Source organism: Dendronephthya gigantea, unplaced genomic scaffold (assembly GCF_004324835.1).
Source record: "Dendronephthya gigantea isolate DGI-Jeju-01 unplaced genomic scaffold, DenGig_1.0 000273F, whole genome shotgun sequence".
Classification (NCBI taxonomy): domain Eukaryota; kingdom Metazoa; phylum Cnidaria; class Anthozoa; order Malacalcyonacea; family Nephtheidae; genus Dendronephthya; species Dendronephthya gigantea.
In genome coordinates, this window is record NW_021163283.1 from 63,058 (window position 1) to 80,809 (window position 17,752).

At 36.0% G+C, this 17,752-nt stretch overlaps 1 protein-coding gene and 1 non-coding gene across 2 annotated transcripts; both read left to right on the plus strand.

Moving 5' to 3' along the window:
• The first annotated feature begins 7,116 nt into the window (after nt 1–7,116).
• Trnay-gua lies at nt 7,117–7,203 on the plus strand. Its single transcript is given in 2 exon segments — nt 7,117–7,153; nt 7,168–7,203. It is a non-coding gene; the product is annotated as a tRNA-Tyr (tRNA).
• Nucleotides 7,204–7,375: 172 nt separating this feature from the next.
• LOC114541190 lies at nt 7,376–12,067 on the plus strand. Its single transcript, XM_028561175.1, has 5 exons — nt 7,376–7,553; nt 8,388–8,428; nt 9,167–9,325; nt 9,937–10,126; nt 11,295–12,067. Exons 1-5 carry the CDS (start codon nt 7,511–7,513, stop codon nt 12,065–12,067), a joined length of 1,206 nt encoding a protein of 401 aa, XP_028416976.1. The 5' UTR covers nt 7,376–7,510.
• Nucleotides 12,068–17,752: the final 5,685 nt, after the last annotated feature.

Consider the following 17,752-nt stretch of genomic DNA (forward strand, 5'->3'; position numbering starts at 1 on the left):
TAAATGGCCTGGCTTCGATAATAATATCATAGGCAATATGTCATTGGTCACCGTCTCAGTTTAGTTGAGTTTCAGCTACTGGATACATATTTATGTTAAGCTAAACACAAGAGATTCCATTGTACACTATTGCTTATACTCTTTGACGCGCAGACGACTAAATTAATTAGCGCAAGGTCAAGTTATTTACAGATGATAACCAGACATCAATAACAGTTATACATGCAGAATATCGCATACGCAAAGTTCGTTTGTATGCGAACCAGCGTAGTAACGTATGCTTGCATGCTGTCAAAACTTATTTGGTACAAATAGCCTACTGCATTAAATATCCAAACCATTTATGCACGTGAAAATCCCCATTTAAATTTCAGCAATGCATTGCGCGGTAATAGAATATTTAAAATACAAGCTTGGATATTTACCTATAGTGCACACAATATGTTCCGTGCGGCAATAGCCTCTAGCTGCGGTCAAGCTTGTCGCGGAATGTCGCCTATACACAGTACTGTCAGTAGCAACTAAGGGCATCATTATACCTTAAGAATATTATGATAATAATCTATTTTATCGACTGCATGCACCATCGCCATATTTTCTTCGCAAAGCTAAGTGATATGTTTTGTAAGTGATATGTTTTTGTGACCATACGATCACATATGCATGTGTTATGACTTATGAACCAATATATCGATAATACTTGTGATATTAAATTAGCTAACTAAATTCTTTGGTGGTCACTATATTCATCAGGAAATATTTTATTTCCCCCCAAATATTCGAACTTCTACATAGTTAACTGTGTAGATACCTATGCTACCTGCATGAGCCTAACAATAGTGACCTAAAGAAATAGAACGCGTAAATTAATGGGATAATTTTTGAAATCTTCATTTCAAACGACCGCGGCAATCCGAAATCTCGAAGGTCCGAAATCAGTTCCGCCCTGCAAAACAACTTAATACTCAACCCCGGCAGCAAGAAGAGATTGCACAGTATTTTCACTAAAGCATATAGCAATAGCAGACGCCCATATAGAAACGACAATGCCAAATGCATGCACAGGGGAGTTTATACTCACCATTTTAAGAAACAAACGATCCTCAACATCTTCGAGACATCTACTTGTGACACAATTTGTGCCTCCTGCTTACAGTAAAATTAACTAATCAAGATTATAAGACATGCATGAAAGCATTAATCCATTTTGTCTGGCGAAATCTTTTTATATCATATAATTATATATATTTCGAGGTAGCATCTACCCTTTTTTTATGAAAAATGTCAGCAAAGTTTGTAAACAATTGTTGTTTCAATGTAAGTAAATGCATCCTATAAATTGTAACAACCACGGCCCAAGCTAACAACTTTTCTAACCTCAGCCAAGCCATTTTCACGGTCTGGCAACCTTTCATGTCATGTTTATTCGGAATGATTGGATGATCGTGGCCCAACTTGATTTCACCGGCAATGATAAGCAATCTAAAGGATTACATTGCAGTGCGCATTTATATCCGAATACATTTTACTCGCGTCAACATATACATAAAATGCAATTGAGAACGTCTTGTTATGTACAATTGCATGATCATCTATATGAAATCTTACTTCGAATGCGTGTCATATTTCGATATATGCATGGTTAATAGAGAGCTACAGTTTAGCCAAGCAAATACACTCAAGGGAAAAAACTTTAGTTTAAATCGAGCCAACCGTTATACGAATTATGTTGATGATCTCATCGATAAGCCTGATTTCAATGCTTGGAGGAAAATAATTGCAAGCGCGCCTGCATGATAAAGTGGCCCAGTCATGACATTCCTTATATCATAGCTAATGTTTCATTTAGTGTTCATACCTGGTATTAGCCTTTATATATGCACGCGTTAAAACGCCTTGACTTCTCCATAGATGCTAATATCCAGCAAATATTTGGGACAGTCTTCGTAAAATTATTGGTAAAGATCTTTACCCGTGCGCTCATGCACGCATAAACAGTTGATAGGCGCCTTTCAAATTTGCTCATTTTGCCGCTCTAGCTGGCAGGCTTCAAGGTGCAATGACCATGCATAATTGCAACTTAATATCCGGAAAGTAATTTCTAATCAAGGGAGCCCAAATCAAAATTAGAGAAAATTTTCCTGTTGCTCAACAGCTGATATGTTGTCCAAGCAAGATAAATTCCAATGCTCCTTTTCTGATGAATTATATATAGCGAAATATATGTAGCAAAATATCTGAAAGGTTAAACTTAAATGTTTGTAAACGTTAGCTTGGCAACTTGCCCTTTGGGCTTGTGTCAGCCCAGTTGTGCGCAAGGAAGGACTGCACGCACTTTAAAACATAGCGCAAAACTCAACCTCACAAAACACGGAATTTTTTTTGTAATAAACAACGTCACACAATGAACATCATTGATATAGGTTCATTACTTTCATACAGTCTCTACCATTTATACTATTTGAGCCTTTTCCGCGTTCCACGTTTCCGATTCGAGGAGCAAGTCGAGAGAAATTAAATTACAACCAAAATATACATGGGGAGTGAATTGTGCTGAAATGGGCATATATCAATATATATGAAGTATTTTTTTGTGAATTAAGAGTCTAAATAAATATTTACAATGCATGAGTTATATTTATGCCATAATATTTATGAGTAATATTTATGCAATTGCCACCTTTCAACATGCCAGCAACGATCGAGCCAGATGGCTTAGATCTGGGAAGACAAAGCCCCTTTTTAAGGAAACAAGACGCCGGCTTAAGCGTACACTCGTGCTCTAGGGATTGTGTTCTAGGGATTTAATAGCATTACTTGAGGGACACAATCATGGCGTGTTGTGGGAACTATAGCGCAAGTTAAGGTTTTGTGGTTACCCTGGGCCTGGGAGGACTTGCACGACAAAAATGTATCACACAAGTATAAAATAATACATTTACATTATTATCACAATTCACAAATGCCGATTATAGGTAGCCTATAAACAATCCGCACGGCGTGACATATTACTTTGTCAATGCTTCTATTATATATTGACTGCAGACTGCACTGCAGTGTTTTAGTTCCGACGAAAGCTTTCAAAAAACTAGTTGTAATAATATTGATTCGTATTGTTCGTAATGTCAAGGTTCAAACATTTAGGTATTAATAAGTGTGATTTATAAGCATTTGTAGGTCTAAAACTGCGAAAACATCGATCATATATCTTGCTTTCATATAGGAATTTAAAAATATATATCGCACCAAGGAATATGCATGTAAATGTTGCACCGTAGTAATATTTTCTGTGCATATATATTTTGCATCCTTTGTATTGTTTGTAAAATGTGGTTTGTATTGTCGGATAATTATATCTCGTAATATACATCGCGCACCGTAGTAATGTCTTCTGTGCAATATATTTTGCCGTATTGTTTGTAAAAGTGGCTTGTATTGTCAAATAATTACATTTCGTCATACATTACTGGGTCAAGGGCGCAATGCATTCTGGGTCATCGAGGTCCAAAACGCGACCGACACACGACGAAACCTAGACTCGTGCCCTCCTAGAGCACGAGTAATAAGACAATTTTGTAAGCGGGGCACTGAGGATCTTGTTGCTCCGGCTCCAGTTTTAGACTAGATGCATGCACGTACATATTTGAATTGCTATGATATTCATGCAGTGGCGTAACGAACAGAGCTGAGGATGGGGTCTTGAGGTATACTTGGTACTGCGGGGTCCCTTAATTCGCTGTTTGTCATAAATCACGTTTTACTTGTTTCGTTATCTATCCTGGCCCCCAATAAATGGGGATCTCTTAGTTCTCGTTGTAACCCTACCGAACGCGCGTTAGGTCACTGTATTTATGTCTTCAAATATTAGCTAGGGTATTTCAATTGTTGTATAATTTGTAGCTATGTCAGACTGCATTAAAAACAACAAATTTCAAGCTGAAATGTCCGTCCTAGGATGCGGTCTTTAATTTTGAATAGATTTTAATCAGTAGCTGCTTCGTACGGAGGCCCAGCTAGATAAGTTTATCAGATGTAAATAAATTAGCTATATACACATGGTTTACAAGTACGATATTAATATGTAACACGCAAAACCCCTCAACTCATTTTAAAATCTGGTTTTGTCTGTTTACATACATTTAGAGACTTCCGACAATTATGCAACTTAATTAGCACCTTGCCAAGGCATATTTAATTAATTTATATGGCTCGTAATGCTAATATATGGCTTGAGAGGTTGTTTGTGCGCGCGGTGAAATTTGGCTTATGGAAGCTACAGAAGTATAGTAAAGAACCATTTAGTGCATTACCGAAATTCAAAAAACGATAAATTTTTGAAAGAAAGCTTACGACGTGAAATTTGACGCTAATGAAATAATTGCATGCACTGAATGTTAATAGCCTTCATGTCTGCATGACGCTAAGCATTAACCATAACATGAAGCGCACAAAATAGCATTCGATTAGGCTAAAACGATATAACCTCACTATTTCCTTTACAAGCCTTCTACTAAGGAACTGAATACGTTTCTGGGAGTATTTCTGTGTAGCACATTCTGCGCTTCTTCTACAAAGTTGTAACATTGCAAATGTTTAATCTAATATGTTGAACCAAATCCAATGCGATTGAACGAAATTCCGGCAAACGTTTCAACGAACGGTAAATCAAACGGTTGAACGCTTTTGGACCAATTTTCAAACGTTTTTTCCAAGCGTTCGAACGGGCATTTTCGAACGATGAACGATCTCGAAAATCGTTTCAACGAACGCTTCAAGCGTTTGAACGGCAAACGAACGGATAACGAACGATATTTTCGAACGAACGAAATAGCGTTAACGTATGTTTTCCTGTGGAAGGTCACATATAAAGTCGGTAATATTCAAGCTTGTTAACATGGTCCCGTCATTGAAATACTTGAGGCTTCCAAAAGCAAAGTTCACGAAGCGATTAATGACCCCAGCGAACCTCATGAATCGTTGATTACACTGGAGCCCAATAAGACCACGAGTGGTGCTAATAACGATAGCTCTGGGTTGTTAACTGGTCCGATTACTCATCCTAACGAAGCCGGTCAATTATCCCAAACATTAGGCAATGAATCGTTGATTTCCCCAGAGTCCAGTAGGCCAAAGAGTGGCGTTAAAGGCGATGGATCCATCTTGTTGATCGGTGACTCGATAATAAAAAACATACATCCCAGGAAACTATTTAGGAGGAAAGTCAATAAACGTACTTTCTCTGGAAAGACTGCTGAGGAGATTACCGTGGAAGTGAAAAATATCAAGTCCGATCCTTCACTTATTATTTTACATGCTGGCACGAATAACCTGCCAGTTGATGATAATCCAAGTGCTTGTATCAAGAAGATAGAAAGCTGAAAGCCTAGCGATAAATGTTCATAAGAAGTTTCCTAATTATACAATTGGTCTTTCTAGTATAACGTTAAGGCGTGACCTAAATTTAGAAGAGCAGGTCGCGAAAGTCAACGACGGGCTTCAAGAATTCTGCACAAAGAACGAGTTTAACTTTATTGATAACCGGAACCTGGACAGTTCATGCCTAAATGGTGGTCTGTTACATTTAAATGCCAAAGGTTCGGCATACTTAGCTGCCAATTTTATGAAATTTTTACGAGGAAATACTCCCTATATATGATCCCACCACTAGCCCAAAACAAAGACACAATCAGGATTTTCTCAACAATACAGAACGGCTGAGCTTTCTGGAGGACATTCTGAGTATGATGCTGAGTCCCCAAAGATCCATCAACCGTTCAAGGAGGTCCTGACTGAACCTTGTTGTGACCTATCTGAGATAGGTAGTGATGATAATAATTATCAATTCTCCCTCTCTGACATAAATAATTTGAAAGGGTTAAAAATTGCATGCCTAAATATCAATAGCCTCTCAAAGCACATTGATGAAATTCGTGTAATAATGTCAAATAATTCTTTAGATATCTTAGCGATCAATGAAACTAAAATTAACGAGTCGGTTTCGGATGATGAAATAAGCGTTAGTGGTTTTCACCTCAGAAATTCTTACACTGATCAGGCCCTTCCTAAACCGAGACGCGAATTTCTTAAAAAAAGTTTTAAGTCCAGTGGTGCTAAACTTTGGAATGATCTTCCGCGTGAAGCTAAGGAAGCGCAATCAATATACTCTTTCAAATATTTTGTAGCACAACTTAATAGGTAGATAAAATCAATTGTGGGTCTTATATGCCACCGGGTCACTGCAACTTAATCTCTTGTATATAGCTATGCTTTTATCTTATCTCTTTCTTCTTTATTTGTAATTGTACTTTTTTCATAGTTATGACGCCCCTTGTGGAAATTAACAATTGCTGTTGAAAAGGGTAGCGTCAATAAATGAAGTTTTACATACATACATACATACAATGTCGTTTTATTTCAAAATTACCTGTTTCTTCTGATGATTTTGGTACGACACAGCAAGCGCGAAAAAAACCCACATGATGGTGGTTATTGATTAGGACAATGCATCCGAGGGGAATTTCATGCGCTAGCGGGGAATCGAACCCTGGTCTCCCGCGTGGCAGGCGAGAATTCTACCACTGAACCACCACATATGCGCAAGGCCACATATTGTAGTCAATTTTGGCAATAACCTTATTCCGGATCCGCTGTATGAAACATATTTTGAATCAACGTATTTTGTTTTACAGGATTTCATCATGCGATGAATGTTCAAGAAAATATTATATAGCTTTACACCTATCAATTAGGTGCCATGCTACACGAATCAAAGTTCGAAATTCAATTTTTACTTTCGTAAAGAGTGATCTATCTTTTAACAATTGTTGGAAAAGATTTAAGGAAAGCAGCAATTGGGGGATTAGCTCAAATGGTAGAGCGCGCGCTTAGCATGGCGAGGTTGCGGGATCGACGCCCGCATCCTCCAAAATTTTACGCTTTGGAACTCAAATCATTATTCTTCAGAAAACCTTTGCTTTCCGTTGAAAGTTTTCCGTAAAAATTCTAAAATTAATATTTAAACCTAAGTTTTTAATAATATTATCAAAATGCTGAATAATGGTATTAACTATTGTATGATATTGATTGATCAATAAAGAAAATGGCCGTTACCTGCTGCCTTCGATAGCTCAGTTGGTAGAGCGGGGGACTGTAGATAAGTAAACAAACATCCTTAGGTCACTGGTTCAAATCCGGTTCGAAGGACAGTTGCATGGAAAAGATTTTGAAACATATTTTACTTCTGTATGTCAAATCGATATACTGGCAATGGAGAAGAAGTTTATTAACTATATGTATGTATATTTATCATAACCTGACATTTTGAAAAGCCCAGTACGCTCCGTTGTTGTGTGCAGCTAGGAGACTCAACATGAGCTCCACTTCTAAATTTATTATATCAATAAATTCTTAAACACATCCGAAATTACTAAAACAATAATTTCGCGACGCGTGGCCGAGTGCGCCCATTGGCGATACAGCCTGGTGATTAAATTAATGTAGCGCGAGCAAGATGGCGGAAAGCGAGGAATGCGCGGGAAGTTCACTGTGCGTGGGTAAGTTATCGTTTATTTGCATATTTGAATATTTTAGCATTATCATTTTAATTCCGCTGTTTGTATTTTAACGAGTGACAAAGCGAGATTGTGATATTAACTCAGCTTTCTGATATAAAACGTTGTTATTTTTAAGACAATAATGCATGGATTGATCATTGATGGCTATCCTCGGCGAAGTGTCAGAAAAGCCCATTTATTAACAGCTGATGATTTTATATAATTTAATATCGTTATTAGCATTCGTTTTAGTAGATAGAAGTTCAGTCTTAACGCAGAATGTCAGCACTTATATACTGTGTTCCGTGGTGCCAAGTGCAATTTTCGTGTAGTAACGCCACAGATTATATTTTTTATACGTTTATACCAATACCTCTGTGAATGACTGCGATCAGAAATTTCAAATTTGTGGATGTTTAGCAAACATATGATCCTCTATTATGTATATACTGTTCCTTCCTAAGTTATCAATGACAATATAAATTATTTGACCATCAAATTTTTCTTAATTTACGGTTTCTGAATGTAATGGCAATTAATATATTAGATTAAGATTCCCTTGTTATTTGCAATTTAAGGGATAAGCAAAAGACAAATTACTGAAGAGCAATTAAGCTTAAAAATGTTACAGCTACTACCGAGCAATTAAGCTTAAAAATGTTACGGCTACTATGAACTTTTGTATATTTTGCATGCAAATGGAAAATAATTTCATAAATAACTTTATATATGATCCCTAAGACCCCAATAATCTTTTTTGAAGCAAAATGGTGAATCTACACTAATCGTTCATAACAAACTTATTTTCCACATTAAATATAAATGTTTTTTTAGATTCAATTACAGTCAACACCTGTCTTAAAAAAGGGATGAAAGTAAGTTTTTATTATGTTAATTTGCTACGACTGATGAAATCCAGCTAAGTGCCAAGCAAGTCTAGTATGCAACTGTACAGTGTGTGCAGTCTTTCTCAGATTTGCATTGGGTAAAATTGAGTATTACCCAATTTAAAATTACCCAAGTAAATTTAGTATAGCACAACATGTACCATTGCCCCCAAAACCTATGTATGCATTATCAAGTTTATTGGCTTTTAAAATACATGCAGCTACTTATTGACTCTGTCTAACACAAGAGTATTTTACAAGATATGAACAAGAGTGGGGTTTTTTTCAAAATCATGATCAGACAGACTTAGGTTTTGATGAATTTAGCTGTAACAACTAAAGTACAATTAGGCATATCATTGAGCAATGCAAATTAGTGTGTTAAGTCACCTGCAACTGCCATTGGCATTCTTACCTGAAATGAAGTAATTCTTTACCACTCATGTTTCATATACAAGGGCTGTGATTTTATCTAATGACTAACAGCAAATGTTGTGTAAAACCATTTAGTGGCACGTGATTATTGTGCTCAGTTTGCCAACATTACCTGAAAATGAACAGTGTATTTTTATCAAATAGTTCTTAGGTAACATGCAGTTCCTTATTTGTAAGTTTTTAGCTAACCCAAAAATAAAATAAATAGATGTGGTATTTAAACCCCCTCTCTTACTACACTTGCCAACTAATTAAAATAAAAGAATCATAATTGAATTTATATATACCTAGAGATGCTCTGGGTGTGGACTGGAACAAGGGATTGCAAAAAAGGTTTGCAAGAACCAAGGTTGTTCTTTGAGGTTTCCAACAAAAGAGAAGAATTTGGATGCTTTAAAAAATATGAGCAATCCGAACATTACGCAACAAAGGAAGCACATGGAAAAACGAGTATGTTTACAGTACAGCGTCCAAGCTGGGATATCTCAAAGTATGATTTGAGTGCAATTTAGAATTTTTGCACAGTCATGTCCTGGAAGTGAAGCTGTGAAGAATGATTGTAGTGAGGATATTGCGTATGACGCACATGCAAAATAAGTTGAACAGCCAGTTTTATCGGTTTCACTTCCAAGAGTTTAGGAAGTTGTCACATGACTGTGCAGATCCTCTATTTTTTAGGGGCTGTTTACATGAGCCTGGTTACCCGAGATTCAACGAAGTGTGAGATTGTTATGAGGTATTGAAATAAGTCTTTATGAAACCAAACAAGCACATGATATTATGTTATATACTCATTTCAATGCCTCAATGTCGTCTCATGCTTCGTTAAATCCCGGCTAAGTGGGACCATGTAAACAGCCCCTTAGTGTCTCGAAGGCTATAAAAGGGTACGAATCCGAAGAACGAGTGATAATTGCAATTTCTCCTGTTGTTAAAAACTAATTCCACTGTAGTTATATCTAATCAAATTTGAACAATTTACATAGCTATACAGTATATAGTGTAGAGTATTATTGTGTTACTATATAAAGCAAAATCACATTTCGCTGTTTTTCATTTAGGCTGATATTCTGAACATCCACAACAACTGTGATATTGTCATTTTAATGCATCACAAGCATGGAAGTGGCGATACGTTAACTTTCTATGGAACGGAAGGAGCTGGAGTTTCTTTCATCGGAAACAAAAGTACCATAGAGACTTCCGAAGGTGGTCGAGTAGCACTCAATTTATTTAGAAAATTCATTGAAGGTAAATACGAAATGTTATGACGGACAAGCATATGTGCAATACAATATTATTCCTATTCTATTTGCTAGCACCTCACACCAAAGATAAAGTAAATTCAAAAATTCCTTGGCTTTGGAGCAAAAACTACATTGTCAGACAGCTTGTGATGAACAATGGTCCTCTTAGGTTATTTTGTGCATTTTTAATTTTTGCACCCCTTTCGAGTTTCCTGTGAAAGTCCTTAATACCGCCCGAGAGTGCCCGGGAGCAGCTGAGAGCCTGAGAGCGCCCGGGAGTACGCAAGGGTGAATAAATCTATGTGTGATTCCTTTTGAAGATTTTTGACTTCTTTTTTTCAACAAAAACAATGTTAAACATTTCTTCTAAATTTTCTTTCAACGTGGAAGAAAATGGATAGAAGGTCATTTCTATAAAATGGGTTGAAGGTAATTTCTGCGCCAAACTTAAGAGGCGAAAATGATGCTTTAAGAGACAAATTGCTGGTTAATTTAATGTGTTTTCCACCAAAATCACTGCATGGTTGTTAGAATATATAAACTGTTCATCATGCAAGTGATTTCACTACGTATGGTAGCCTTCCCAAATTGTGACAAATTTGTATTTGCATTTGTTTATTTGGTATTAATCAGGTCTTCGCTGTAGATAGTTATATATTTGTCAACATAAAGATTTAAGTGACGTTGTTGTATCTTGGGTATTTATGTTCGGTAACCACGAAGCTAAATTAAACTGGAAGTCAATCGCCAAGAAACAAAAAAACAATGTGTGTTACTCTAGTAGGTTACAGAAGTCAGAAGGGCAGATTTTCTATAGGCGACAACTTTTCAGAAGCTCACTCTGTCTACCAATTTCCGGCTTGTTTTTAGCCAACAAACTTTATATTTACAGAATTACTTTTTTGGGGACACCCTGTATACTATGTTATATTTAAAGTACAAACCAGTGCGTGACCATGCATTCAAATTGCAACAAAAGCTTCACTTCGATAGGGGGTACTTTTAGGGCGGACAGCGCCGGACACAACGTATAGTGCGCTGTTATAATCAACCAATCAACCATTCAAAATCTCCCTTTAGTTGCTAAGAGCCTAAGTATAATTAGTATATGTGCTTTTAACAGATGTTATTATTTTTACCTAAAATTTGGGGATATTTTCTATGTATTTTAGAGTATAAAGAAAAAGAAGGCTTGCAACAACTGCCTGAAAAACAGCAACAAGAACAACCACAGCAGCAGTCAGAAGAACAGCATCCACATGAACAACTTCCACATGAACAATTTCCACATGAACAACAAGAGCAACAACAACGACGACAAGAAGAAGAACAACAACAACAACAACCACCACCACAACATGACTGCCAACCAGAGGAAGAACAAACTACTCTCATGATGTCCAAAAAGCTGCAATGGAAAAGCCAGGTTCTCTCCAAGATTCTGGGTAAAAAAGAAGCAAATAATGTTCTCTATGGTGGAATGGTAGCTTCAGAGGAAAATGTTGAGGTTATCGATTTAACCTTAAATCAAAATGAAAGGTTAATTTTGTATCTTTCTTGTAAAAGTTATTTCGATCAAGATGCCTGGTGTGCTGTTGGTTCCAATATACAACATAGATTAGATGCCACTGGAATTATTCTTCCTGTTTACAATGCAACGAAAGACCCGTATTGGCTCTTCTATTTTCCTGGAAAGTTGGATATTGTAATGACTTCAAAATCTACTACAAAAATAACTGGCTTTTGGTTGGATAGTTGTGGTGCACAAAAACATGTGTACCAATTGATGTCAAATGAGACCAAAATATTTGGGAAAAATATTGTTAAAACTGAACATGACCATTGTACTATATTTGTGATTCAAAGCTTTCCTCTGGTTCCATTTGGAAGATACCCCCAATTTTCAACGATACCATTATCGAAGTTTTGCCTTCACAATAAATGATGTCTGCAATACACATTTTCATGAAAGACAGTGTTTGATCGTGGCAAACAGGGACAAATATAGTACAATATACGAACATAACATCTCTATTGTTATTAAGTTATTAGCTTAAAGTTTCACAAAACTTTCTTTTGCCGTACTTTTGTAGTATCTGTCACATACTTTACAAGAGAAAAAGTCAATGCATGCATGTGCGGAATTGTCCAATAATTTACATCCACAGTTCATAGAATTTGCACATGTTCTTTTGCAATAAAGCCTGAAGTCTTTAGGGAGAGGTTTGCATGAACTACCACCATTGCAAATGCATTTAAACTTAGGATAATTGAACAATGCACAAAAGCGAAAATAGGGACAAAGATATTGCAGGTAGTCAATTGCAAGCTTGCAGTCATCTATGTCTATATTATTCATGCATGTCTTATGCATATAAGAAGCAATAGTAGATTTACTTTTGTAACCATTCTTTCTTGCCACCAATCCCAATGCTATAACTTGGTAAGGGTACATTTTATGGACAAAGTATCTAACCATTTCTTTTAAAGAGTGCATTTCTTTTTTGCTATAGGATGTCTCATTTCTTTTTAGCTTTGACTTCAATTTAGGCAGAACTCCACCACCAGTACAACAATATTGCTCACTTGTGGTTTGTTTTCCCATTATGACATGTTTATCCCTTAGTGAGGTCTCACCCTTCAAATGTTGCCATGCTTTACCCAGTCTTCTTTGCATTTTATTGGAATTTTCTGTATTCACATGAGGTAGTATTGCTGGAGTGAGGGGGTTTTCTTTGATTATTTTCTTTTTAGTTACCTTGCTATCTGATTTGCATTTTTTAGCACATGGTAGTTTGTTGTAATCCTCCATTGAATATATTTTATGACACCTCTTCAGATGTGGTAACAATAACAGTGTTTTTTGACATAGTTTACAAGTCTCCTTCTTTCGGTATTTCATATGATTTGGTGTACCAGTCATTGTAGGTGGCAAAGGTAAATATCTGTGCATTTTTGCTGATAAAGTTGGGTGAATTCTTTTTAGATGTACATCTAGTCGTTTGAGATAACTCCCATATTTTTGGCAACTCTTTACTTTTGCAAATTCCTCCTTTAGCCTGCAAAACACATTATAGAACAATTAAATGTAGATGAAATTTATTCCATTTTGCATGCAATTATAGGCAAAAACTACAAATATAACACTAGATAATGGTGGTCATAAATATGAACTAAAAGGTTTGCAGAATGTATTATACGAAAGGCTATATCTAAAGCTCAATTTAAAAGATATATGAAAGCTCAATAATAAGCTAATTAAATGTTTCATTATCCATGCAATTACTCAGGGATTTCATTCAGTTTACTGAATAATGTGGGCAACAGGGCAGACAACATTGCTCATTCCTGCTCACATCAATTGATTCAATACTGCAAGACCCTAGTCATTATTATAGATGTGTAACTAATATTCAAATCTGTGTGTGAAGCTACTTCACACAACTTCTAATTGAAGGCAAAGAAGCCATAGTCCCCATAGATGTTGCTTCAATATAATATATTTTATAGAACTCTCCTTTAGGGATATATCTTTTAATTCCCTGTGAATTCAATATTAAAGCAAAATTGACATTGTCCAATGAGGACAGAGCAATATTCATATATATGCAAAGAACTGTGCTTTTAATAAATAAGATATCGGCAATACAGAAACAACGACATCTTTATCTTATAGCTGTCTTTTATAACAATCAATTTATATTTGAAAAACTCACCATCTAAAAAATAAATAAAGTTTCACAGAGAAACAAATCGGTATTACAAAACGACGAAGTTCACTTGGATTAATTTAGGCCGGCCAAGCAGCTCAAAATTAGACTTCCAATTTCAGTGATAAAATATTATATTTCCTTACATTTCCTTACTCATATATAATAGAGCCTTTTCGATAATTACGTCACAACCTTACCGTTTAAATTGGATTTAAACGTTTTAGATGGATTTAAAGTTTACTCTACAAGCTACGTGGAAAGATGCAAAACATCCTTCTTCAAAACATGCATGAAAAATAATTTTTAATTTTGACCATAAATGTGGAAATAAGTCGTAACATTAAAACGAGACTACCAGGCAACGACCAGCAGCCTCGTTCTTGTGTTACGGTTTATTTTCCACTTGTTTGCCAAAAGAGAATTGTTTTTCATGCATGTCTTGAAGAAGGATGTTTTGCATCTTTCGACATAGCTTGTGAGAGTAAAACTTGAAATACATCTCATTTAAGTTGGTTCTAAATTTAAAACGGTAATGTTGGGATTGGTAAAACGGTAATGTTGGGATGTAATTATCGAAAAGGGTCTTTGGTTTCCCCCTTTTAACGTTAAGGCGGAAAAATAAAGGCCTGACATTCAGGTTAGTTAACTAAGGGAAAACATTGGTTTTAATACACCCTGTTTTACAACAGTTAAGCACCCTGTTCCGAGATAACACAAAAAACGCACAAACAGTAAATTAAGAACAAAAACGTGACAAATATGCGAATTTGTCAACATTGGTGTTACTGCATCATTGTTTTACAGCAGTTAGGGCACCCTGTTGCCACAATAAGACACAAAACGCACAAAACAAACACATTAACAACAAAAACGTGTTAAATATGTGAATTTGTCGACATTGGTGTTACTACATCATAGTTTTACAGCACTTAGGCACCCTGTTACCAGAAGATGGTACAAAATACGCACAAAACAGTAAATTGGGAACAAAAACGTCACAAATATGCGAATTTGTCAACATTGGTGTTACTACACCATAGTTTTACAGCACTTAGGCACCCTGTTACCAGAAGATGGTACAAATACGCACAAAACAGTAAATTGGGAACAAAAACGTGACAAATATGCGAATTTGTCAACATTGGTGTTACTACACCATAGTTTTACAGCAGTTAGGCACCCTGTTACCAGAAGATGGTACAAATACGCACAAAACAGTAAATTGGAACAAAAACGTGACAAATATGCGAATTTGTCAACATTGGTGTTACTACACCATAGTTTTACAGCTTAGCACCCTGTTACCACAAGATGACACAGAAACGCACAAAACAGTAAATTGGGAACAAAAACGTCACAAATATGCGAATTTGTCAACATTGGTGTTACTACACCATAGTTTTACAGCAGTTAAGCACCCTGTTACCACAAGATGACACAGAAACGCACAAAACAGTAAATTGGGAACAAAAACGTCACAAATATGCGAATTTGTCAACATTGGTGTTACTACACCATAGTTTTACAGCAGTTAAGCACCCTGTTACCACAAGATGTACAAAACGCACAAAACAGTAAATTGGAACAAAAACGTGACAAATATGCGAATTTGTCAACATTGGTGTTACTACACCATAGTTTTACAGCAGTTAAGCACCCTGTTACCACAAGATGTACAAAACGCACAAAACAGTAAATTAGGAACAAAAACGTGACAAATATGCGAATTTGTCAACATTGGTGTTACTACACCATAGTTTTACAGCAGTTAAGCACCCTGTTACCACAAATGTACAAACGCACAAAACAGTAAATTAGGAACAAAAACGTGACAAATATGCGAATTTGTCAACATTGGTGTTACTACACCATAGTTTTACAGCAGTTAAGCACCCTGTTACCACAAGATGACACAAAACGCACAAAACAGTAAATTAGGAACAAAAACGTCACAAATATGCGAATTTGTCAACATTGGTGTTACTACACCATAGTTTTACAGCAGTTAGCACCCTGTTACCAGAAGATGGTACAAATACGCACAAAACAGTAAATTGGGAACAAAAACGTGACAAATATGCGAATTTGTCAACATTGGTGTTACTACACCATAGTTTTACAGCAGTTAAGCACCCTGTTACCAGAAGATGGTACAAATACGCACAAAACAGTAAATTAAGAACAAAAACACAAATATGCGAATTTGTCAACATTGGTGTTACTACACCATAGTTTTACAGCACTTAGCACCCTGTTACCAGAAGATGGTACAAACGCACAAAACAGTAAATTAAGAACAAAAACGTGACAAATATGCGAATTTGTCAACAGTGGTGTTACTACACCATAGTTTTACAGCAGTTAGCACCCTGTTACCACAGATGACACAAAACGCACAAAACAGTAAATTAAGAACAAAAACGTGACAAATATGCGAATTTGTCAACATTGGTGTTACTACACCATAGTTTTACAGCAGTTAGCACCCTGTTACCACAAGATGACACAAAACGCACAAAACAGTAAATTAACAAAAACGTAAATATGCGAATTTGTCAACATTGGTGTTACTACACCATAGTTTTACAGCAGTTAGGCACCCTGTTACCACAAGATGGTACAAATACGCACAAAAACAGTAAATTAGGAACAAAAACGTGACAAATATGCGAATTTGTCAACATTGGTGTTACTACACCATAGTTTTACACAGTTAGCACCCTGTTACCACAAGATACAAAACGCACAAAACAGTAAATTAGAACAAAAACGTGACAAATATGCGAATTTGTCAACATTGGTGTTATACACCATAGTTTTACAGCAGTTAAGCACCCTGTTACCACAGATGGACACAAAACGCACAAAACAGTAAATTAGAACAAAAACGTGTTAAATATGCGAATTTGTCAACATTGGTGTTACTACACCATAGTTTTACAGCAGTTAGCACCCTGTTACCAAAGATGGAACAAAACGCACAAAACAGTAAATTAACAAAAACGTAAATATGCGAATTTGTCAACATTGGTGTTACTACACCATAGTTTTACAGCAGTTAAGCACCCTGTTACCACAGATAACACAAAAACGCACAAAACAGTAAATTAAGAACAAAACGTGACAAATGCGAATTTGTCAACATTGGTGTTACTACACCATAGTTTTACAGCAGTTAGCACCCTGTTACCACAAGATGACACAAAACGCACAAAACAGTAAATTAAGAACAAAAACGTGACAATATGCGAATTTGTCGACATTGGTGTTACTACACAAGTTTTACAGCAGTTACACACCTGTTACACAAAATGGCAAATACGCACAAAACAGTAAATTAACAACAAAAACGTGAAATATGCGAATTTGTCAACATTGGTGTTACTACACATAGTTTTACAGCAGTTAGCACCCTGTTACCACAATGACACAAAAACGCACAAAACAAAATTAACAACAAAACGTGACAATATGCGAATTTGTCGACATTGGTGTTACTACACATAGTTTTACAGCAGTTAGCACCCTGTTACCAAAGATGGTACAAACGCACAAAACAGTAAATTAGGAACAAAAACGTGACAAATATGCGAATTTGTCAACATTGGTGTTACTACACCATAGTTTTACAGCAGTTAAGCACCCTGTTACCACAAATGGTACAAAACGCACAAAACAGTAAATTAAACAAAAACGTGACAATATGCGAATTTGTCGACATTGTGTTACTACACATAGTTTTACAGCAGTTACACCCTGTTACACAATGGCAAAAACGCACAAAACAATAAATTAACAACAAAAACGTGTTAAATATGCGAATTTGTCAACATTGGTGTTACTACATCATAGTTTTACAGCAGTTAGGCACCCTGTTACCACAATGACACAAAACGCACAAAACAAAATTACAACAA